Source organism: Lissotriton helveticus, chromosome 7 (assembly GCF_964261635.1).
Source record: "Lissotriton helveticus chromosome 7, aLisHel1.1, whole genome shotgun sequence".
Taxonomy (NCBI): domain Eukaryota; kingdom Metazoa; phylum Chordata; class Amphibia; order Caudata; family Salamandridae; genus Lissotriton; species Lissotriton helveticus.
The window spans coordinates 538,687,638-538,712,463 of NC_136068.1; the positions used below are offsets into that span (position 1 = coordinate 538,687,638).

General features: G+C 45.7%; 1 protein-coding gene across 4 annotated transcripts in view; it reads left to right on the forward strand.

The window, feature by feature from the left end:
- LOC144768726 (interferon-induced very large GTPase 1-like) overlaps window positions 1–24,826 on the forward strand; it is a 519,921-nt gene that overhangs the window by 176,173 nt on the left and 318,922 nt on the right. For all 4 annotated transcript variants that reach the window (XM_078652601.1, XM_078652603.1, XM_078652602.1 and 1 more), the window contains one exon: window positions 17,398–17,460. In XM_078652601.1, coding sequence (XP_078508727.1) covers window positions 17,398–17,460 — 63 coding nt within the window. The remainder of the gene's footprint in view (window positions 1–17,397; window positions 17,461–24,826) is intronic.

Sequence of the window (24,826 nt, forward strand, 5' to 3'; positions counted from 1 at the left end):
CACATTGCTTTGTTTCTTCCTTGCACAGGGCATGCTAGTGATGATACGCATTGCATTATTCCTTCTGTTCCAAAGTACATGATTGTGGCACTATGTTCGCATTGTTTTTCTAGTGCACAGTACAGGGGTATATCGTTACACATTGCAGTATTTCTTTTCTTTTGCAACGTGTGTCATTCTAGCAATACGACCTGCCTAACCTTTTGGGAACGGTTAGAAGTAAACTTAACTGTTGGTTAAGCGGTGGTTGGGATTAGAACCTACCTATCCACCTGAAGGAATACTACCCATTATTATCCACAGAATCCACTTACTGAACACAGCGTGACCTCTGGTCAGGCCAATTCAGCTAGACAACAATCGGAGGGCCCAGCAGTGTGTACTCCTGCTACTGGTCTCCCCTTGTCCTTTCCCCCAACAGAGCAGATCGAGAAGTTGGTAAGGTCCCTGATCCTCCCTGTGTTACAAAGGGTTAAAGACATTGCAGAGAGACTAGACAGATTTGAGCAGTCAACTTTGGATAACTTTTTTTCTCTCAAATCTTTGCTGAAACTACAGGCTAAGATCACCCCGGGAGAGAGTGAACAGGTCAGAACCCACGGGAAAGCTTCAAACTCTGATGCTGTACGGGCTCAGCCTACCCCTGTAATAGCTTGTACTTCTGGGTCTGTGCAGCAGGCTGCATTACCGGCTGGTTTTGCTACTAGTATGCCGTCGCCTAGCACTAGTGCCCCCAAGGTAACGGAGCAACAGCCAGCCAGCTCTGTTTCCCTGGCTTCTATCCCAAAGGGCCCTAATACTACGTGGTCGAAAGTACCACGTTCTAGGAAGGACCCTAAAGGCCTTCCTGACCAACATAGTAGAGTCAGCCTTAACCCTGTACCAATCATCCAGCAGGCCCTGCAGCCACCCATCGAGACTCCCGAACTCCCCCCCTTAAATCTTCCACCGGACTGTCAGCCCTATGTTGCTGTGCTTACCAATGTCCTGTCCCTGAAGGCCGACCAGCATGAATCTTACCAGGCGCTTAAAAATAAATCTATGCACTGGTTAAGAGAGAATAGACCTCTCCCCATGGAGTTGGATGGCCAGATACTTAATGTGAGAAGGGTAGGGTGGGTAGCAAATGGACACAAGCAATTCCAGGGGGATTGTGTGGTGGTGAACTTTAAGGATGCCAGGGTTGCCCAATTCATCTGCAACCAGCAGCCAGGTTATGGAGGTGTGGGAATTGGAGTAGTAGACCTGAGCTATTTCTATGTTAGATCACTAGGTACATCAAACGCCAGCCACCAAGGGTGGGGAGGGAGGCATGACCCCTTTTTCGCGGAGAACTATTACAGTTCGAGGCATGTGGGCTGCTAAATTCATATCTTAGCATTAGATCGCCGCCTAGTGTTGGGTCCGGATGATCGCACATTGTTGTCCTGGAAGAGTCTTCGAAGTGTCCTGAGATAGGTGGCTCCTCCCCTGGACTACAGTGCGCATGGGCATCGGCTCCATCCCCAGATTGTTTTTTTCCGCCATTGGGTTCGGATGTGGTCTCGACTTCTCTCTGTCGAAACCGAGAAAAACTAACTTTTAGCGGCCAAAAGGCCTCGTTTTTGTTTGCGTCGGTATTGTCTGCGCACGGTCTCGAGTCTTCCGTCTCTTGGAGCCGGAATAAGCGGAGTTCTTTTTCGCTCTTCGGACTTTGAGGCCTCCTCATCGCGACACGACTGCAAAACTTTCTAACATGGAGCGGAGCCCGTTTAAGTACTGCCCGCTCTGTGGGTCCAAGTACCCACACATCGATCTACACCCGGTCTGTAACAAATGCCTTTCGCCTGACCACGACGACGGCAAGTGCAAGGCCTGTGCACAGTTCCGGTCTAAGAAAACTCTCAAGCTTCGACGCGCGGTGCGCTTGGAAGCCAGACAAGCGGCCCCGGATCCGGAAAACATCTTCGGCGACCAAGAAGAAGAGGACCAGGGTCATCATCTTCAAATCTCCCCGCCCGAGACGGAGGTCGAGGCGGATCCGGCAGACGACGACGGAGTCGTGGGTCAAGGCCTTGAATACGTCGACGAGGTAGGAGACGTCAAAGAGGTTTATGGGGCCGCGGCAGATAGCTCAGGGGACGAGCTCTGCCCTGAAGGTTACGAAGATACCGACCAGGTCACGGGATCGCCTGTAGGCCTTACCCAAGACCCAGTGCCGCAAGCCACGGCCCCGCCTTCTGGCCCGGCCACGGACATACTTGCTGAGCAAACTGTATCGAAACCGAAACCGAAACCATCAGGTTCGACTACATCTAAGATGGCCGACCCGAAAACGAAGCCGAAACTTAAGGACTCAAGTATCCCTAAGATGGCTGCCGTACCTACGAAACAGACTGTACCCGCTACTCCATCGACTCCGTCGACCTCCGGTCCGCAGAAGTCGAAGAAATCCGTCGATTCCGCTGCTGCAAAATCGAAATCGACGCCAGTGGAGGGGTCCTCAAAAAATGATGGTCGGCACGGGTCTACAGCTGCGACGCCGTCAAAGCACGCCAAAGCCGGCTCCGCGGAGGCCACACAGGCACCCGGATCGAAGACTGGCACGTCTGCGCACCGGTCCCAGGAGTCGGGGTCGGTGACAACGGCATCCGCGTCCAAAGCGCACAAGGCCCACAAAGACGTCGGATCCGAGGGTAAGGTCAAGTCATCCTCGTCGGCGCCAAAACCCACGGTGAGTGAGGCCGTCGCCGACTCACTACAGAGAATCAGGGAGAAGGCCTCTGCTACGTCGGCTCCGATATCATCGCCGCAGGCGCAGAAAGACACTCCAGCAAAGCCTTCTGGAAAACTTCTCTTTATTTTGCCGCCGAAGGAGACGCCAAAAGCTTTTTCCACAAAATCGGCACCAAAGAAGATGGTTTCTTCAACTGCTGGCCCACTTCCACGTCGGGTACTCGAATCCGAAGATGATTCAGAGCATTTTATCGACGCAGACACAGGCAAATTGACCCTCTACAAGAGAAAAATCACTTCAGAGCCAGTGGACTCATATGTCATCCCTCTGAAGAAAAAGAGGGTGCCCCTAGACGCTTCAGGTCTCATGGAACCAATCCAGCCTCCTCCGAGACGGAGCCCTACTCCCTCACCAGAACACTCTGAGGGTGAGGGGTATAATGAAGACGAGCAATACACTTTCCCTATCAATGAACCAGATGCACAACCGGATTCATATGATGACACTGGTGACCAGGGCACCCAAAGTGTGGGGCTTGACCCGCAGCCTTTTAATGCACGTGCATCCCCAACAGAGGATTCCGCAGGTTTTCATGCACTAATTGAGAGGGCGGCAGCCAATCATGATGTGGACATGCATGCTGACCCGGTAGAGGAAGACTTCCTTTTCGACACATTTTCAGTCTCTGAAAGGACAGTGAAAACGCTGCCTATGCTTAAAGGAGTCCTCAAGCATGCTGCGGACATATTTAAGGAGCCTACCAGAGCACGAGTGGTCAATCCACGTATTGAAAAGAAGTACAGACCAGCACCTGCAGACCCCGTATACATTCGGGGACAGTTGCCACTGGACTCTCTTGTGGTCGCCAACGCCAGGAAACGTGCCAACTCACAGACAACGGGTGAAGCTCCTCCCCCGGATAAGGAGTCCAAAGTGCTAGAGGCAGGGGGCAAAAGAGTAGCTGCACAGGCCGCAAATTTTTGGCGCATTGCAAATACACAAGCACTCTTAGCACGTTACGATAGGGCGCATTACGACACCCTAGAACAGATTATACAACACCTGCCTCCTCAGTTTCAAGAGGGCACCAAACTGCTTATTGAGGAGGGAAAGCTGATCTCAAACGCAGCCATCAAGTGTGCACTTGACGCCGCAGACACAGCAGCTAGAGCTATCAACACTAGCGTTATGCTGAGACGACAGGCGTGGCTCCGCATCTCAGGGTTTAAACCAGATATTCAGACAACCATACTTAATCAGCCAGTCAATCCTGATAGTCTGTTTGGTCCAGATGTTGACACCACCCTAGAAAAAATTAAGAAAGACACTGAAACTGCTAAGTCGATGGGGGCACTCCAGTCACAACAGTTTCGTGGCAACACTTTTCGTCGCTCAGGTGCGCGTGGAGTCACCAGAGGACAGATGGGTCAACAGTCGCAATTCTCAAAAGGTGGAGCACAATCCTCGTTCACAAAACAGAACAAGGGTGGTTACAGAAATAACAGCAACAGAGGTCGCGGCAGAGGAAACAACAACTCCCGCTCCTCTACCCCAAGCAAACAGTGACTCTCTGTCACTGCCCCCCGACCACTTAACACCTGTCGGGGGGAGACTGCAGCAGTTCCTGCCCGTCTGGAGAAACATCACCACAGACAGGTGGGTGCGACAACTAGTCCAGTATGGTTATTGCCTAGAGTTAAAATCCACTCCACCCAACATCCCGCCAAGGCACAGGCCTATGTCCGCAGAGCACTTGCACTTATTGCAGCAGGAAGTAGTGGTGATGCTGCAAAAAGGCGCAATCGAGCTCGTGCCAGTGGGAGAGGAGGGCACAGGGGTATATTCCCTGTACTTCCTTATTCCAAAGAAGGACGGATCTCTCAGGCCCATTCTAGATCTACGTCCCCTCAACCTGTACATACTGTCAGAACATTTCCATATGCTTACACTCCAACAGATTCTTCCCTTGTTAAACCAAGGGGACTTCTTAGCAACCTTAGATCTCAAGGATGCTTATTTCCACATTCCACTACACCCGTCCCACAGGAAATACCTCAGGTTCACTATCCAAGGCAAGCATTACCAGTTCAAGGTCCTACCCTTCGGAGTCACCACAGCCCCAAGGGTGTTTACCAAGTGTCTGGCGACAGTAGCAGCGCACCTCAGGAGGCAGAACATCCATGTCTACCCCTACCTGGACGACTGGCTCGTTCAAGCCAAGTCGGAGCAACAGTGCGCTGCAGACATGTCAACTACCATTCACCTCCTTCACAATCTAGGTTTCTCATTGAACTACCCGAAGTCGCATCTTCAACCGGCACAAGTCCGGCAGTTTCTAGGTGCGACGATCAATACCCTGGCGGCCATGGCTCAGCCAAACCAAGTCAGGATAGACAGCATGCTGTCTCTAATCCAGAGGTTCAGACCACAACACTCACTTCCAGCGAGAGTGTTCATGCAGTTGATAGGCATGATGGCCTCCTGCATCTTCATAGTCCCTCACGCACGGTTACATATGCGCCCGCTCCAGGAGTGCTTAGCAAATCAGTGGACACAGGCTCGCGGTCAATTGACAGACCTAGTGTTGGTTACCAGTCGGGCATACCACTCTCTGCATTGGTGGACTCCACACAACCTTTGCAAGGGCCGACTGTTCCACGAGCCAGTGCCACAGATTATCCTGACAACGGACGCATCTCTCCAGGGATGGGGAGCTCATGTGCTCAATTACACAGTGCAGGGACTATGGACGAAGCAGCAACAGAAGATGCACATCAACTATCTGGAACTGATGGCAATCTTCATGGCGCTCAATTCCTTCATTGTACATCTATGCAACAAAGTCGTGTTAGTCCGGACGGACAACATGACCGCGATGTACTACATTCAGAAGCAGGGGGGCACCCACTCGCCGCAGCTGTCTCATCTGGCTCAGGGCATGTGGCGGTGGGCCATTCAGAGGAACATCTTCCTCATGGCAGAACACCTCCCGGGAAAGGACAATCAGATGGCGGATCTGCTCAGCAGATACAGCCATCAAATGCACGAGTGGGAGTTACACCCATCTGTACTCCACCCGTACTTCCAGCAGTGGGGTCATCCGGAGATAGACCTGTTTGCAACAAAAGAAAACGCAAAATGCCAACACTTTGCCGCCAGGTTTCCTCACCCACAGTCGCAAGGCAATGCGATATGGATGAACTGGTCAGGCAAATTTGCGTACGCTTTTCCGCCAACACCTCTGATACCACTGGTGGCGAGAAAACTAAGGCAACACTCGTTGACTCTCATCCTGGTTGCTCCAACGTGGGTGCGCCAGGCCTGGTACACCACGTTCCTCGAACTATCAGTGGTGCCGCATCAAAGACTGCGCCTCACGCCCAAACTTTTGACGCAGAACCATGGAGAAATTCAGCATCCAGATCCACAACAGCTCAACCTGGCGATCTGGCTCCTGAAGTCCTAGAGTTTGGCTACCTTAACCTACCTCCAGAATGTATGAACATCATCAAGGAGGCAAGGAGGCCAACTACCAGAGCATGCTATGCTGCAAAATGGAAGCGTTTCGTCATTTACTGTACAGCCAATGACATCAACCCGCTAGATGCATCTATCCCTAACATCATTTGCTATCTGTTACACCTTTACAAGTGCAATCTTGCGTACACTTCCATTCGGATACATCTATCCGCCATAGCGGCTTATCTTCAGAACAGGCAGCATCTCTCTCTCTTCAGAGTGCCTGCCATTAAAGCTTTCCTTGAAGGTCTGAAACGAGTCATTCCCCCAAGAACACCGCCAGCTCCGGTGTGGAACCTCAATGTGGTCCTCACCAGACTGATGGGACCACCATTTGAGCCACTGCACTCGTGTGAACTCCAGTTCCTGACGTGGAAAGTAGCTTTCCTAATTGCTATTACGTCATTGAGGCGTGTTAGTGAGCTACAAACGCTCACAATCCAAGAGCCATTCATTCAGATTCATCCAAATAGGGTAGTGCTACGGACTAACCCCAAATTCCTTCCGAAGGTGGTGTCACAGTTTCATCTCAACCAAACTATTGACTTGCCAGCATTCTTCCAAAACCCACAAACGGTGGCGGAAAGAATGCTCCATACCTTAGATGTACGGAGGGCGTTGATGTACTACATAGACAGGACACAACACTTTAGGAAAACAAAACAGCTTTTTGTTGCCTTCTCACCACAACACAAAGGCAACCCTATTTCCAAAGCGGGAATAGCCAGGTGGATTGTAAAGTGCATCCAAATATGTTATCAAAAGGCCAAACGCACTTTAACGATTCCCCCAAGGGCGCACTCCACACGCAAATTGGGGGCATCCATGGCTTTCCTAGGAAACATCCCTTTAGAGGACATTTGCATAGCAGCCACGTGGGTTACACCACATACCTTTACAAAACACTACTGTGTTGATGTACATTCCAAGCAGCAAGCTGCTGTAGGACAGGCTGTTCTCAAAACACTTTTTCAGGTTTCTGCAGCTGGCACGGGCAACCGCCGCTGATGGAGGGACTGCTATGTATTCTATGCTAAGATATGAATTTAGCAGCCCACATGCCTCGAACTGAATATGCTACTTACCAGTATGCATCTGTTCTTGGCATGTAGGGCTGCTAACATTCATATCGCCCACCCTCCTCCCCGGTGCCTGTCGCAGCTGCAGATATACTATTGTATTAAGTCTTTAGCATGGACATCCTTTCACTTTTCACTCCATCTTCTGCCACAATGGCGAAAAACAATCTGGGGATGGAGCCGATGCCCATGCGCACTGTAGTCCAGGGGAGGAGCCACCTATCTCAGGACACTTCGAAGACTCTTCCAGGACAACAATGTGCGATCATCCGGACCCAACACTAGGCGGCGATCTAATGCTAAGATATGAATGTTAGCAGCCCTACATGCCAAGAACAGATGCATACTGGTAAGTAGCATATTCAATTCTCTGTCCCATCCTTCGATCGCATGGTCAGGCAACCACAGGTGGGCGTTTGGTTATTGAAATGATACTTGCTCCTGGGACTCACTCTTGCGCCCAAGCCCTGTAGCTGTTTCCACGGCCTGCCCTCTGGGATCAACCAGAGTCAACCTTTCACCACAGCCTGACCCTGGTAGTCCCCCCAACTCCAGTTCTTTAAGTTCCAGGCAGTTATTAGACCTAGTACCTAGCCCTGCTGTTACCAACATTGGGAGGTCCGTGAGCGAGGGCTCACCATTGGCTGTCTCTGTGGAGGGCGGGTACATCTAGGTCCAAGTCCTGTAGGGAGCCGGCTGTGGCGGATCCAGCCCTTAGGATTCTCAGCTGGAACGTTGCGGGTATCTCTAGAAAGCTGGATCTACCCGATTGGAATACATTAGTGGAGGCTTACTCTATCTGCATCTTTCAAGAAACTTGGAGTAGGGAGCCCTGCCATAAGGTGGGGTATTCATCGTATTTCATACCAGCAGTTCCCCCCTCTACAGGGAAGGGTCGTCCCTCAGGAGGCCTCCTTATATGGGTCGATGTTTTGCTTGGGTGCCAAATCGTCAGCACGCGACTAGTTTCCCTGACCTTCTTAGAATCTCACTTAAGGGATCTCGGAGAGGGCTTACCCTGGACATTATTAATATTTATGCTAGGGGCACGAAAGGAGGTTCTCAGTCACCCATAGTCTCAGGCCTGGAGGATCTCCTTAGGCAGTGGCCGGATAGATAACATGTCCTGGTCGCAGGGGACTTTAATTGTACGTTTGAGCCCCTTGCGACGGAGGACATCCTGGGCACTGCTGACGAAGATGCTAGGAGAGGAATACCCACATTAACCATCCCACCCATTAGGAGGTGGTCCCAACGGGTTGTACAACTTAACTCTCTGACCCTGGAGTTCGGTCTGAGGGCAGCGAACGGGAGGACGACCTCGGATCCCTCGGGAGCTCATACTTATAATAGGGCGAACCACACATCGAGGATAGATTATATGCTCCTCGACGTCAAGCTCTGGAGCTTTGTGTGGGACATGGAGGTTCTTCCCACGGCCGATAGCGACCACAACCCCCTCTCTCTGACTCTGCTCCCTTTGTGACTTGGGGTCCAGGGCACGCCCACTCCCTTAAAATCAGTTTCAACTTCGGTAATACGTCCCTCCAATTGTGGGAGGCGTTTCAAGTGGTGCAGGGTTGCTATGGATGAGGGGAAAATGCTCGCTATAGGGGCCCTCCTAGCAACAGCTCAGTCTAATTTGGACTCGTCCATCCAGACAAGTAGCGAAGTGACAGCTCTCTTTTGTAACACAATTAAGGCTATGGGTAATCTTTTCCTGCTCCCAAGTAGGGACCCTCTAGTGGGGGAAGCTAAGAGATCTAAGAACCAACCAGGTTGGTTTACTAAAAAATGCAGGGCGAAAAAATCTGCCTTGATTACCGCTGTCAAAGGCAAATCCCCGGTGGAGATCAGGCTCACCAGGAAAGAGTACACCCAGACCATTAATGCAGCTAAGAAAGAGTGGGAGGATAGGTATTGGTCTGATCTCAAGGAAGCAAGTGCGGGTAGAGACTCTAGAGGGTTCTGGAACCTAATAAGGACTAGGAATAGACCAGATAGCACTTTAATTACGTGCAACATTCCAGCCCAAAATTGGTACAACCACTTTCTCTCCCTTTACACTTCTAGTGAGGTGTATACCGAGACGCTCCCCAATAGTAGTCTCTTCCCAGTTGATTCTCTGGGGGACATATTGGGTGATCCCTTTACCCCTAGAGAAGCTGAAAGCGTAATTAAATCCTTGGTGCCCCTTAAAGCAGCTGGGCCTGACGGGATTCCGGGTGATCTGTTACGCGCTAACCCTAAAGAGTGGGGGAAGTTGGTCTTATCCCTGTTAAACGCTATTAACAATGGTGCACCTGTCCCCGAATCTTGGAAAGGGGAGGAGGTCGTCCCGATATTCAAAAAGGGGTGTCGGGACGACCCTGCCAATTACAGGCCCATATGCCTTATTGATTCAACACAAAAGGTGGCGGGGAAAGTGATTTTGGGGAGGGTGCTCCAGTGGGTAGACGATAATAACATTCTATGGGACTACCAGGCTGGCTTTCGCTCCGGAACAGGGACTATAGAACAGGCCTTCAGATTGGTCCTTCTCTATTGGAAGGTGGTGGTGCTGGGCAAGGGCCGTCTTGATCTGGGCTTTATAGACCTGAAGACTACCTTTGACCTAGTACCGCGGGAGGGGCTCTGGAAGGTCTTGTCTGGGATGGGATTGCCCCCGTACATCTTGTCCCTATTGGTGGGTATACAATGGTTAGCACGCATTTTTTACAACGCGGTGCTGTTACCACGCTACTTTTACCACGCAAGTTGTTACAACGACTTGCGCTGGGGGGCGCTCCAGGATAGTAAATAGTTTAATTTACTATCCAACTCCTTCCCTAGAGTCCACGGGGACTGGAGTTGGAATAGTAAATTAAAAAATTTACTATCCAGCGCCCCTCCACGCAAGTCGTTGTAACGACTTGCGTGGTAAAAGTAGCGTTGTAACGGTACGCGTTGTAAAAGTACGCGTGGTACCGTCATACATCCCTATTGGTGAGGCTCCATGCTGACAACTTTGCGCAGGTACGGTGGGGCAAGCATTGCGAGAAAACTGACAGGATTCCAGTGGAAAGGGGCGTCCGCCAGGGATGTGTGCTCGCTCCCACTCTGTTCTCTCTTTATGTGAACGGAGTGGTAGAGCATCTGCTGAGAAACCCTGCAGACGCTCCGACCTTGGCGGGCAAGCGCATCCCCACATTGGTTTTTGCTGATGATACCCTTCCTATTTCAAAGACCCCCGTGGGTTTGCAGAGCCTCCTGAATAGTTTTCAGGAGTTCTGCTCTCATAGGGGCCTGATAATCAACACCAATAAAACTAAGTACCTGGTTCTGAACCCGCCCAAAAAACTGGGCCACCCCCCGGTGCTGAATTCTGTGCCTTCTGGAGAGGGTGGCCGAATTTGAATATTTGGGTATTCGTCTTATGGACTCCATGCACTGGAACTCGCACATCCAATAGATGTTACTTAGTCACAAAAGGGTGGGCGGTGACCTTCTCAAGGAGCAACGCTGCTCCATAACTAAGCCTATTGCCCCAGTCATGGAGATTTATAAAGCAAGAGGGGTTAGTGCTGCTTTGTATGGGGCGGAGCTGTGGGGCACGTGCAATCTCGAAGTGCTAGCCAGGTCAGAGAGCAAATTTTTGAAGGACCTGATGGCTCTTCCGCAGAGTACCCCAACAGTTCCTGTGCTAATGGACTTGGGATGTAGACCGATTAAGGATCAAGCCCAACTCCGTCCCCTCCTACTTTGGGCGCGGTTGTGGCGTGTGCCCGAGCTGGCCTCATATGCAGAGGCTTTGCTAGAGGTTATGTTAATGGAGGGTTGGTATAAGATCAAGTGGTTGAGGGATGTGAAACGGCTGTTAGGGGAGCTAGGCCTTGGCGATGCATGGGTAACCAGGACAGCCCCCCCTAAAGCCGTTCTAAAGAAGATGTACTGGAACTGGATCTCTTGCAAAATCTCCACAGAGTCGAAACATTGTAAATCCACTGCTGACTTTGTGAGGATTAAGGATGTGGTGGCTTATGAATTGTATCTCGATACTATTTCTAATCCCATAGATCGGGCTCTGTATTTTAAATTTAGAGTAGGGATTTTACCTGTAAGTGAACTGACTGCCCGCTGGAAATCCTTCCATCAGTCCTCTCCCTTCTGTGCGACATGCCTAACACGAGTAGAGTCGGTTGCCCACATTTTCTTCGAATGCCCGGCTTATTTAGCGCCGAGGCAGTGCTGGCTCAAGCCTTTATGCAGACTATTAGGCACCCGGCAGCATAAAGTGGCGCTACGTATTTTTTATGTCTGATACACGCAATTTGTTCGCTTGCGGTGTGTCCAAGTTTTTAAAATGGTCATGGTTAATTCGCTCAAAAAGGCTTTCTTTGTCTATTTAATGCTTGTTTTAACTGCTTTGCAAGGTTTTATTTGTGTATATAAGAATGTGTTTGTTTTAAATGTTGCATTTTAAAATTTATTGTACAATGCTTTTATGATATTTTATATATCGAAATAAAGCCTTCATTCATTCATACTACCCATTATTATATGTTGGTTTTGTAGCGTGTGGTCATATCATAAATCTTCTCATATAAAGATTATACTTGTTTTTATAAAAGCTTGTGTGGAGTCTATTTGTGGTGACATCAGTGAGTTGCTGTGAGTGTGATTGCACATGCTGTACACTCGTGCCTTGGAGATAAGCCTGGCTGCTCATGCCAAGCTACTAAGGAGGTGAACAGGGCTATCTCAAACAGTGTCCTTACTTAGCCTAAGATTGAAACGAGGGGTCTGGATCTCGCACTTGGCAACAGCGGTGTGGGACAGGGACTCCCGCCTCCAGCATTTGGTGGTGGTGGTGAGGGCCAAGGACCCCCACTTCCATCACCTCTTTTAATAAACAACATCTTTTTAGGCCTCAAGTAGATGAGGCCCTAGAAAAAATGAAAAAAGATCAGTTGTGGCGAAGTCTATGGGAGCGCTTCAGTCCCCATCAAACAAAGGCTCCTTTCGCCACTCATTTTATGGAGGAGGGTCCAAAAGTACGTCATTAAACACTAATGCTTCCTCCTACAAATCAAACACACAACCCTCTCCCTCTAGAGGTTTCTACAAAGGAGGGTACAGAGGAAACAATTTCAAAGGTAGAGGTAAAAGAATGCTAACATGTAACTCCCCTTCCCCCAATAAGACTTGCCTACATTTCCCCCGATCATTTAACACGTGTCAGGGAAGGCTTCAACAATTTCTCCTCATTTGGCAATCAATAATCTCAGACAAATGGGTACTTGACATTATCTGACATGGTTATTGCCTGGAGCTCACCAGCTATCTTCCCAATATTCTACCACACACTCACAAACTTTCATCAGAGCACCTACAGCTCCTCAAATATGAGTTACAATATATTTTAGCAAAGGGAGCCTTATAACCAGTTCCATTACAGTACCACGGTTCAGGGGTTTACTCTGTACTTTCTAATCCCCAAAAAGGACGTCTCTTTAAGACCAATTTTGGACCTAAAAATGTTAAACCTTTACATATTGTCAGTACACTCCCATATGGTTATGTTTCAACAAGTGCTTCCACTTCTACAGGAAGGCGATTTTATGTCCACACTAGACCTAAAAGACGCATACTTTCACATTCCGGTTCACCCAGTACACCGCAAATATCTCAAGATTTGTGATAGCAGGAAAACAGTATCAGTTCAAAGTACTCCCATTCGGAGTAACTACTGCTCCCATAGTGTTCACAAACTGTCTAGCAGTAGAGGCAGCTCATTTCAGAAGACAACAGATTCATGTCTTCCCATACCTAGACGATAGGCTTGTTAAAGCCATCACCCACCAAAGGTGTTCACAACACACTCAAACTACGTTAGACCTACTCCACCACTTGGGTTTTACGGTCGATATGCCAAAGTCTCTTCTTTAGCCTTTACAAATGTAGTCCTATCTGGAAGCAACTTTAAACACTCACGCAGCTTTAGCCTCTCCCTGTGCAGCCAGAGTTTGAAATATTCAAACTCTGTTACTACAGTTTCAGACCAACCAAAACCTAGTAGTCCCTCAAGCAAAATTACACATGCGTCCTCTACAAGAATGCTTAGCACGTCAGTGGAATCAGTCACTGGGTCAATTAACAGATCTAGTGTTGGTAGACTGCTGCACCCATCACTTTCTGCAATTGTGGAACACACAAAACGTATAAAAAAAGCAGCCCTTCATCGACGCTGTTCCACAGATTTTACTAACAGCAGATGTATCTCTCACAGGTTGGGTTGCCCATCTCCACAATTTGGCAATTCAGGGTCTGTGGGACAACAAGCACAAAAGTCTCCACGTCAACTATCTAGAGCTTCAAGTTTTGTATCTAGCACTAAAATCTTTTCAGTGTCACCTCATCGAGAAAGTTGTCTTAGTACGCACAGACAATACGACAGCTATGTACTGTGTAAAAAAACAAGGAAGGGGACACTCTCTGCAACTATCACCCCACTCTCAGACTATTTGGGGTTAGGCAATACATTACAAAATTCATCTTCTGGCAGAGCATCTCTCAAGAGTGAACAAAGAAATTGCTGACCACCTCAGGAGGATGTGGCAACACATACACGAGTGGGAACTTCATTCTAAGGTTCTTCTTCTATACTTTCAACAATGGGGATTGCCACAAATAGATCTGTTCACCACAATGGACGAGCTCAGCTCGTCATGAGCACCTGAGCACCGTGCCTCATGACGAGCTGAGCTCGTCATGAGCACTTAAGGTGTTAGTGATAGGCATAAACTGTTACATTTCAAAATCCTCTGGCAGGCATATCACGATATGCATGGTCAACCGTATGGACTCCACCAGGCCCCACGCTTGCCCTCGCGGTAAGACCCCCATGGCAGATTTTGCACATATGGCATGGCCCTCTACTAAGGTGGCCCTGTTCTGGGGCAATGTTTTTGAGGCTATATCTTCAATGTTGGACTGGCCCATCCCCCCTCCTCATGGGTCTGTTCGAATATGTTGGAGATCTCCCCAAATCCTGTCTGCATTTTTGCGCTCTTGCACTACTGCTGGCCAAGAGAGAAGTTGTCATGTTCTGGGGTAACAGACACCCCCACTGTGAAGGGCTGGTTGTATAGCATGACCTACTGTAACACCAACTCTGAACTATATGCCCAGCTCCAACCTCCTGCTTCCCGCCCGTCAGGGTACCAAAGACAAAGAGGGCAACCATAGGAGGTAGAGCCTTCAGTGTGGCAGCTGCCCGTCTCTCGAACAGCCTGCCCTTGGACAACAGGAACAGACTGAACCTGCTGCTTCTTCGCAAGAAAGTAAAAACCTGGCTCTTTCCTAAAGCTCGTCCCCTGAGTCTCTAACTCTGTACCTAGTATCTGCCTAGCGTTGTCTGGTCCGTATGTTGTCTTAGCGCCAGGATGCCCGTAGGGTTACAGTGCGCTCTACAAATGGCAAAAATAAAATAAATAAATAAATATATTTGGCAGCCATTCAAGTTGTACCTATTAGAACAGACGTCAGTGAGCTTGCAAACTGACCCAGAGCCCACCACAGCGTAGTAGTGTTGTATTCGTAGTATTCGCCTTTTCTTTTTTAATGTCCTACTATGTATGTACTCAGGGTTACAGTATGGAGTGTAATATTATGTGATGATATGATTGTCTTTGTTTGGAAACATTTCTAAACAAAAGTTTTAAAAAAAAAGAAAGCCTACCACTAGAGTATGTTATCTGGCAAAAGATTTGTTGTATATTCAAACAACAATATTGATCCACTAGATGACTCTATGCAAAGTATTATTTGTACCCTTTTACATCTACAGCAAGCTGGACTGGCCTACACATCTATTCGATTGCACCATGCGGCAGTAGCCTCATATTTACAAAACAGACAACATTTATCCCTGTTCAAGGTTCCAGTAATTAAAGCCTTTATGGATGGCCTTAGGAGAGTAATACCACCCAGAGTATCTCCTGCACCAGTTTGAAATATGAACATTGTGATTACAAGGCTCATGGGTTCACCTTTTGAGCCATTATACAATTGTCCATTACAGTTTCTTTCATGTAAGTTTGCCTTCCTCACAGCTATCACTTCATTATGGAGAATTGGTGAACTACAAGCATTAACCTTAGAAGACCCCTTCTTTCAGCTTCATAAAGATAGAGTAGTTATTCACACCAATCCAAAATTCTGTCCAAAAGTGGTTTCTTCTTTTCAATTTAATCTATCATTTGAGCTACCTGTGTCCTTCCCTCAACCTGATTCAGTAGCAGAAAGAGCTCTCTACACACTTGGTGTCTGAAGAGCGTTACTGTACTACCTTGAAAGTACAATTTCGTAAGACAAAGCAACTGTTTGATCCATTTACACCTCACAAAGGCAATCCTATCTCTAAATCTGGTATTTCAAGATTGATTGTTAAATGCATTCAAACTTGCCATGCTAAAGCTAAAATAACTTTATCTATACCTCCTAGAACACATTCCACTCATAAAATAGGAGCATCTATGGCCTTTTTAGGTAACATTCCCATAGCCGACATTTGTAAGGCAGCAACATGTCTACACCAAGCACATTTGCTAGACATTATTGTGTGGATGCGTTAGCACGCCAACAAGCCAATGTAGGGAAAGGAGTGATAAAGACACTTTTTCAGACAACTGCACCACCTAACGATTAGCCACAGCTTTGGGAGAATACTGCTATATTGTCTATGCAAAGCATGGTATCTACAGCACACATGCCTTGAACGGATTATGTTAATTAGCCTGTAAGCATTTCTTCTTGGCATGTAGAGCTGTAGATTCACATGCGCCCTCCCACCTCCCGGGCACCTGTAGTTGTTGCAGTTCTCATTATTTACATTACATACGCATGCACATCTTTATTCTTCACTTACTTACTCTGTTCTCAACCTCATGCGGGAAAATAATCTAACAATGGAGTCGATGCCCACGCGCCATATCCCTCAAAGGAAGAGTCTCCTTACTGCATGACTGAAAGACTTATTTGAAGAAAAAACTACTTGCAAACTTCCTCACTCAACACTAGATGGAAGGAATACGCAAAGCATCAAAATGTACAGCTCTACATGCCAAGAACAGATGCTTACAGGGTAAGTAATATAATCCTTCATCACCTCTGCATCTATCGGTTTTATATGTCAGCACCAAAAATGTTTGATCTCTACTGACCTCTATCAACCTGACATCTTCATATTTTGCTCCCGTTGCTCAGTATCCACACATGTGGGGAAAAAGAGAAATTGACATTTGGGTCTAGATACACTGTGATCGGTATACAGCCTTTACAACGAAACTTTTACAACGAACTACCATTACAACGCAACTTTTACAACGCATAGCGCTGGGGGGCGCTCTAGGATAGGGAATAGGTTTAATGTACTATCCAACACCTTCCCTACTATCCACGGGGACTGGAGTTGGAATAGTAAATTAAACTATTCACTATCCAGCGCCCAAAAGCATTATGCGTTGTAATGGTATGCGTTGTAAAACTTGCGATGTAAAGTTAGGCGTTGTAAAAGTATGCATTGTAACGTCATACATCCACTGTGATCCATCCTGAACATTTCTGCAGTCCTCACTCATCCTCTGAACCGCCATTCAGGTTAGCGTTTCCTCACAGCCTGTGGGTCCTATCTGACCTTTGGCATTCTGGGCCGCATATAGAGTAGGTGCTCAAGCATTGTTTATTCTTTACAGTGGACCACTTCAGTGTTTAATTTTGAACTACTAACTTCAGTGTATGTTTGATGACCAGCCCTTGTCTTACTGAACCCTCAGTAAACAAGAAAGCAGCATAGATGGGGCCATTTATGGGCCACCTAAGAAGTCAGCACCCTCCAGCTGAGTCAGCTCCGACTCCCCATTCCTGTTCTTTTTAAAGCCCATCTAATTATTACTTTTTTCTGCTTTCGTTCTCCTTTTCTATGTTTTTGTCTGTGTTCTCCTTCTTTGTCACTATTTCCTTACACCTCTTTTTCCCATCCACCCTGGTATTGTAGTGTGAGACGAAATCGAATTTGTAATTGAAACGTTTCTCACTTTTAAGAGGCAGTTGTGGATCAGAAAGCACTGGAGGATGTGGAACAAATCAAGAAAAAAGAATGTACTGGTATGTTTTCTGGTTTATAGTTGACTAGCCTTTAACTTTTCCTGAGGCTTGGTTTAACAGTTTGCACGATCATGTTTTACAAGTTATGACTTACAAAATAGATATCTCTTTAGGTAATCCTATCTTTTTTGCTTGTAATTCAATGTTTATCGAGGCATTGTTAGGTCTTATATGCACTCCTTTTTGTCTTTCTCGGTAAGGGTAGCAGTGCAAGTTTCCATTAAACAGACTGGCTCCTTTTCCTTGCCTCTGAAATGGAAGGTTATAGGTGCCTGAGGAATAAAAGGAGTTAGGATCAACTACAATTTACCAATTACAGTGTAACCCACTTGGTTACACAGTAAATGTCAGAGTCGATTGATGGGATCAAGTATATATTTATTACAAATTCAAAGCCAAGCTGATATAAACCAGTCGTAGAAACATTGTATAAAAATACAGAATCTATATCTAAAACGACGTATACAATTTATCCTCAATAGTGGAAAGCAAATGAGGAATACTGTAGCTGCTATACAGAGAATAAGAAACAAAGTCTAATGAGTCGATTGAAAGTTTTGATCTTCTTACCTGTACATGAAGTTTTCAAAAAAGATCTACTAAACCCTATTCTAAATTAGAAATCAGGTAAACCCCATTTAAGGCAGGGAAGCAGAGAAACATGAAATCATAGGATAACCTCTGTAGACGTTCTATGAAGGGAATGATATTTGTATAGCATGAAGCTACACAACAGAGATGTTCCAAAGAGGTCTAAACCTCTCTGACTCTAAAGGGAATCTAAATAAAGCTGAAGTGTCTCCTCAATTATACCTTCAACAGAACCTTTGAGAACCCCATGTCTCAATATTTTCCATCTTCAAACAAGAAAACTTGGCAATTACACTTGGGATTTCTTTCCTTTGGTTCACACATTAGAACGTCCTTGGATTCCTCCTGCCTCCTTATTCCGCATGGATAGTGGTCCTTCCTTTGTTCGTAAAAATTTCTTCTCCATGCCAAAAGATACTTCTTTCGAGCCTCACTATCTCTTTCACACAATGTGCCTTTCTTTAACCATCAGCTCAAGCAATCGCACTTGCAGAGGGTAGAAAAACATTGCATCCAAAGTAAACATTCACGTTAAAGTTAAGACATTAAGAAATCCCAGTGTTTAAGGCCTTTAGTCATGGTAGTACAGCAACCATCTCAGTACACGTTTAAATACATGATTACAGATACATATACAGTTACATTATAGATGTGAAGCACTGTTCAAATAGATACATTTTCAATTATAAAATAAACGCAAAGTATTATTTAAATGAATATGCAAATATATAAGAATTGCATTATTCAAATCTCGCAAATGCAAATATATGTGAGAACTACAATTTGTTGTTACTGTAAGGAAAACGTTAATATGCACACTCTTATAATTGTCGAAATTACACAGTAAAAGCCCTTTCTGTATCTATTCAACTGCACTAAATTATGTTAATAATGTTAAATTATACGAGTACATAAAGCCATGTGTACACACATATGTGGCCTATTAAAACATAAAGGATGGAGCCAAAATTAGGCTGCTCCAGGTTCATCCATGACCGAAAAAGACAGGGTTTAGTCACACAGAGCAGGTTCAATAAAGTCACCTGTGGTACAGCTTAACTGAAACACAGGGCAGATACAGCACAGGCATCCAGCATGCACAGTAGCAGTCTTCTCAAATACAACAGGTACAATACAAGCATTTCCACTGGAAACTGCTTCATTCACAGACAAGAGGCACAGGATGTTGATACATGTCTTTGTGAAAAGCTTCCACATTGCTGACTTCTGTCACATGCAAAACAGGGTGTGCACGGCAGGCTTTCATTTCTCATACTGTAGAACCCTGGTGACAGTAGTGCAAGAGTCAACCACACACAGAAGAGTGGCGTAACGAAGCTTGAGAGGGCCCCCCTGTAAAGTACATGGAAGGACCCCTTCTGACCCAGCCTGAAGCACTCAGGCTAATGGCCCGCCACCCATGTACAGTGCCGGAGGGTGCTCTCCTAGAGCTCTGGAGCCCCCTCGCAGTATGGGGGGGGGTGCTTTGGCTTATGTTATATCATTGTCACAGAGCACTTACAGTACAGCATGTGTTGCGTTACCTTCCCTTGGCTCACACACAGAACGTGGACACCAAGCTAAACAGTGCAAGTGTGCAATACACAGATTATGTACAGACTAGATAACAAAAACATAACTGACACATAGAGCTGATACAATGAGTCATGTAATTTAAGTGCAAGCTTTGCACCACTGTAGGACTCTCTCTACATTAATGACCTATATGAAGGAGCAAGAAAGGGCATAGATGATATCCCAGTGATAAATGGTATTAAAACACTGGCTCTTTTGTATGCTGATGGCTCAATCTTGATTTTAAGATCTGAAAGGTGATCCAGGCTCAACTGTCAGCTATGGAAAAATACTACAAAGTAAACAAACTAAAAATCAACACAGAAAAACCTAAAATGTGACTTTCAAGACAAATCACAAGTATATATCTGTCGTTTTGATAATGGTGTTAAATTGGAAGAAGTGGAATCCTTTAAATACTTGAGGGTTGTGATCAACACGAACCTTAACTGGTCCACTCATATTCAAACCACCTTTGGAAAGGCCGATGCTCCAGCAAATGACATCCTAAGGATGGCTAGAATATACGGACACCGTTTCTCCAATCATAGCGATAGTTTTTCGAGGAAAGGTGGGAAGTCACATTTCCTATTGAGCCGAACTCTGCTGGGGCTTAGACAAGAAGAAATGCTGCATTCATATTTCAATGGGAAATTCTGAAAAACAAATCTTAAATTACCATAATGTTGTCCCACATCCGTCCTGGAATCCAACATAGGCTATACATCTATTGAAGACTGCTGCAAGATGCCCCCTAGAAAGAATTGGCTAAAAAGATTACAAGCACCCAGGAACAACTTGGTTGATTGGCACTGGGAAGAATATTTTAAAATAAGCAACAAGCCCTCCTTTGCCGTGGAACAAAGAAACCAAGAGACTAATAGGCCAATTTATATGTTGATGGAGAGGAAACTCCATGGTACCAGAGTTCCCTCTCTGTCAACACAGTGGTCCCCCCAACCAATGTATATGCTGGCAGACCAAAGTGGAGGCTGTAGAGGGGACTACTGGGACAGTAAAAAAAAAAATCCCTCCTAACGATGGGAGATGACACCTATGGTGAAGGGGGCATTATCTATTTTATTTTCAAAACAAAATTCAATTTCTGCATATTCTTTTCGAAAATAAAAAGAAAACCAGCTTTGTACAAGGTTCTGTCATGTTGACGGAGGCCTGGACCAAACGGTGAAAAGAATTGACAGGACCTTCTGTGACAGCGATTCCTGCCATTGCTTTAGAAATGATCAGCAGCTAAAAAAGTAATTTTCAAATCTGGTAGGTGGCATCCCCTCCAAGACGGCAGAGTAATTTTCTCTATCAGCCTGGTGGCGAAACGGGCTGCCTGCTGGGATATAAATCGACCCCTTAGCTTTGTATTACTCCAAGTCTTGTACAATTTCTAGCCAGTCATGAAAAAGAAAATTAACTCTATGGTGGTTAATGAACATTATGCGGCCCAGAAGCATCAGAAAAACTATCTTTTACAGTAGCCGTCTCAGAATGTTAGACCGATCTTCAAGTGCCCCGGAATTTTTGATCTTGTTCTCCAATCAAAGGGAAGGAGGCTTTTTGCTCTAGCCAGAGCAAGGTGTCTGCTGTTGAATCAATAGAAGAAACCCAGCAATTTTGTGCAAATGCCGGTGTGGTGCTGAAGAGGATTTGAAACATTTCATGTTGTACTGTATTTTATACAACACCATAAGACTGAGTATAATCAATAAATTGCTGCACAAAGAACAGATCGATGACCCAAATGAACACATTTGTTTTGCAGCGTGAATCTTTCTGGATTCACTATGCTGTGCATATTCCGCCATCTTATGGTTGGAGTCAGAAAGTGCTTTGTATTTTTTTTTTTTTTTTTAATTTTGTGGGAGGTTGCGAACCTCATCTCCCTGGTGAGGCTACAACCCCCATCGTGTGTGTGCAGGCTCTCAGATTATTTTTTCCACAATGGAGATCGGAGGTGCGCTGAAGACGTCTCGGATGGGACAGCAGCAGAGGCTGGCAAGAAAGGAGAGCCCACCAGAAAACCCTCGAGGGGGGGGTACCAGAGCAAGTACTGTGTTTGCTGCCAGAATGCAGTCGCCAGGTATTTGGGGGGGATTCTCCACAGGGAGCTGATTGTTCATCCGGCCACGAGGTAAAAATGTGCTCTTTTTATTAATTAGACTAGGAGCAAAACACGGATGAATTGCTCTGGGTACCAGCATGATTAACTAAACTATGAGCAAACCAAGGATGATTTGCTCCAGGTACCAGCAGAGAGCCTTAAATAAAGAAGCACGGCCACTCCTTTTATTTTCAAGGTTGGTTTTTCCAACACAGCTACTGTGTAGTGCCTAAGGCAGTGTGCCATGGTGCTGTTTAATTGTACGATTCATTACTGAACCATACTTCTTAGTTGTGCTAGGTTGGAGACGCACAACACACACATGCAGCAACCTCTGGTAATGGAACAGGGGCTGTTTGCACATTACGTGCGTGTCTTTCACTACTTTACCATATGAATTCCAATCGTTGGGAAAGAGGTGGAAATGCACAACTGTGCCTCTTCCACACAGCACAACAACTCTGGGAACCATTCATTTCCAAATTAAAAACCCTGTTCAGAGCATTGCGACCGCGTAAAATTAGCGCGCAATGCCTACAGGCACGGAACCGAACAGAGCCCCTGGGGTAGGGGGCAAAGGTGTTACTTAGAATGTTCAACATCTAATTTTCAAGGTGTGATCCTTAACGTTGTTTTTTCAGTAACAGGGCTAGGGCGTAAATGTAACGCTCTATGCTTATAGTTAAAAAAAAAAAAAATAGGGAAAAAAGGAGGCATGGGGTTTTTTCTCACTTGGCACAAGCCTTAACAGATATCCCAAATGATTCGCAGGCCTGCATCATAAAGGGGACTATACCTAAAAGTTCTCTTGCACAAACGGGGAGAAAATCTAAGACGTCTCTTTACAGAACAACAAATATCTGGCCAGAGCACTTCGAGAGGGGAGCCATATGCTGCTCACGTCTCGGCAGAAGGAGGGAAGGGCCATAAAACCCCCCACTCCACTTCAAAGTGGGCGCAAGGGATTCTTCAGAGTTAGTCAATCCTCCGTCCATAAATCATCAGCTTATCTCCAAAAAGCGCATTCCTGTAATGCTCTCTGAAGAGCAGGCAGAGGCCCTGGAATTTGGAACAGGGGCCCCAGCAAAAAAAGGAAAAATGTTCGTTACCTAGTACCAGGGCTATCAAATATAGTGCATAGCCCCTCTGTAACATAACGCAAAGGACCAAAAGACGCGCTACAATCCTTTGCCACTATTTGTAGACGCTCAAGGCAATTAAAGAAATAGTAAGCAGCAGGTCTCAATATAACCAATGCTGCTGCCTCCAACAAGCATTAACACGTGTGCCAGGGCACATTTTATCGCAGCTGCAAGATGAAACAGCTGCCTCACATTGATGGGGCAAAAGTGATACAGATCACGTACACGCAAAATGCCCTGGATTACTCCAAGAACTGAAGTTTTTAACTGAGAGGAAAAAATGTAACAGTTCAGGAGTAACCTATGCTGGCGCATCAGACACGCATTAACACGTGGGCCAGGGAAGAATCTATCGCATAATATGCATACAGATTACCAGTGACTACGGCCACTTTCAAAGTATTATTGTCCTGCTGCAGGGCACTGCAGCCGTCAGAATCACAAGGGTGTTCACACCACAAGGTAGCGCACAAAATTGCAGCTTTACCTATGATGCCCCTGCAACCTCTAACGTGGCAAGGCTATTTAAAATTCCTGCTACAGGGGACCGAATAAATAGCATTAATCTTGCACACATAAATACAGAGGCTGGGGGTACATGTGGACAAGTACATACAGCCATGTACCTTTAGCTTACAAGGGTTGAACCCATAAAGGGCAGAGTAAAATAAATAAATAAATACATCGGGGTTGCATTTGTATGCACCCAAGACATATACAGTCAGCCCTTATTGCAGCTCAAACATTGAAACACATCCCCACATAATAATACCCACATAAAAGGTGGGTTATACATTTCATATGTATGGGTATATATATCTTGGGCGCATATATATATATATATATATATATATATATATATATATATATATAGCAAGGGTTTTTTCAAAGTAGAGGATACATATAGAAATATATCCATGAAGAAAACACTACATAAATAAAAAATGTATAAGCATGTGTATATAGGGTTGTATGTACACATATATATATTCACTGAAAAAACCATAGGTTATAGACCATATATAGTTAGGAATTAGCATTTAAAAAACCTTATTTTACTCACACAAAACCATTGAAATTCCATATATAGTTAGTTGCACTAACTATATATTGCGCACCCGCAATCCACTGCTGATGATGTCACATATTACATCATTCATGACATGGTCAGTGACATCACTGATGACAACATCCAGTGACTATGTTTCTGTAAAGTTAAAATATGTCTTACATATTGAAGAATGAGTGGATGTATAAGTGTCTGGACGAAGGATTTAGTAGGTGCATGACTGAATGTATGAGTGAGTGATTAAATGTGTCTCACTGAGTGCATGGGTTAGTGACTAAACTGTCTTAATTTGTGCATCATTATGTCTGTTGTTCTGTAAACTGCTGCATGTGTTGATCAGTAGCTATATGAGTAACTATATGGGTTATTGATTGATTGCCCAAGTATTTGCATGGGAGACTGAGTGTGTGTGTGGCTGGATGGGAGGTGTGTGACTCTGTACAGATCAATGTGTACTTGTATCAATGATTGTATAAGAGAGTAAGTATGTGTTAGTATATGGTTGAAAACGTAAGGTGCTCTATGTTTAACTGTATAGAGTAGAAAATGGAAGTGTGATTGATTCTTTACAGGACTGACTAGGTGTGTGAGTAACTCCATGGATGAGTGGCAGAGTGTGAGTGTCTGTATAGGTGTATGAGTGCATATGATTGTGTTGTAAACATGAGTGATTGTATGTATGAATGATTGTATGGGTGAATGAGTGAATGTGTGTGTAGACGTAGGAATCAGTGAGTACGTATGTAGTAACTAGTATTGGTGTGTCAATGGTTTCAAAAATTATACTCTGTTTTTAACACTGGGTGAAACAGAGGTTATATTAAAATGTGAGGAGATGCATTGTATTGTCACATGAATGATATCATCAGTGATGTG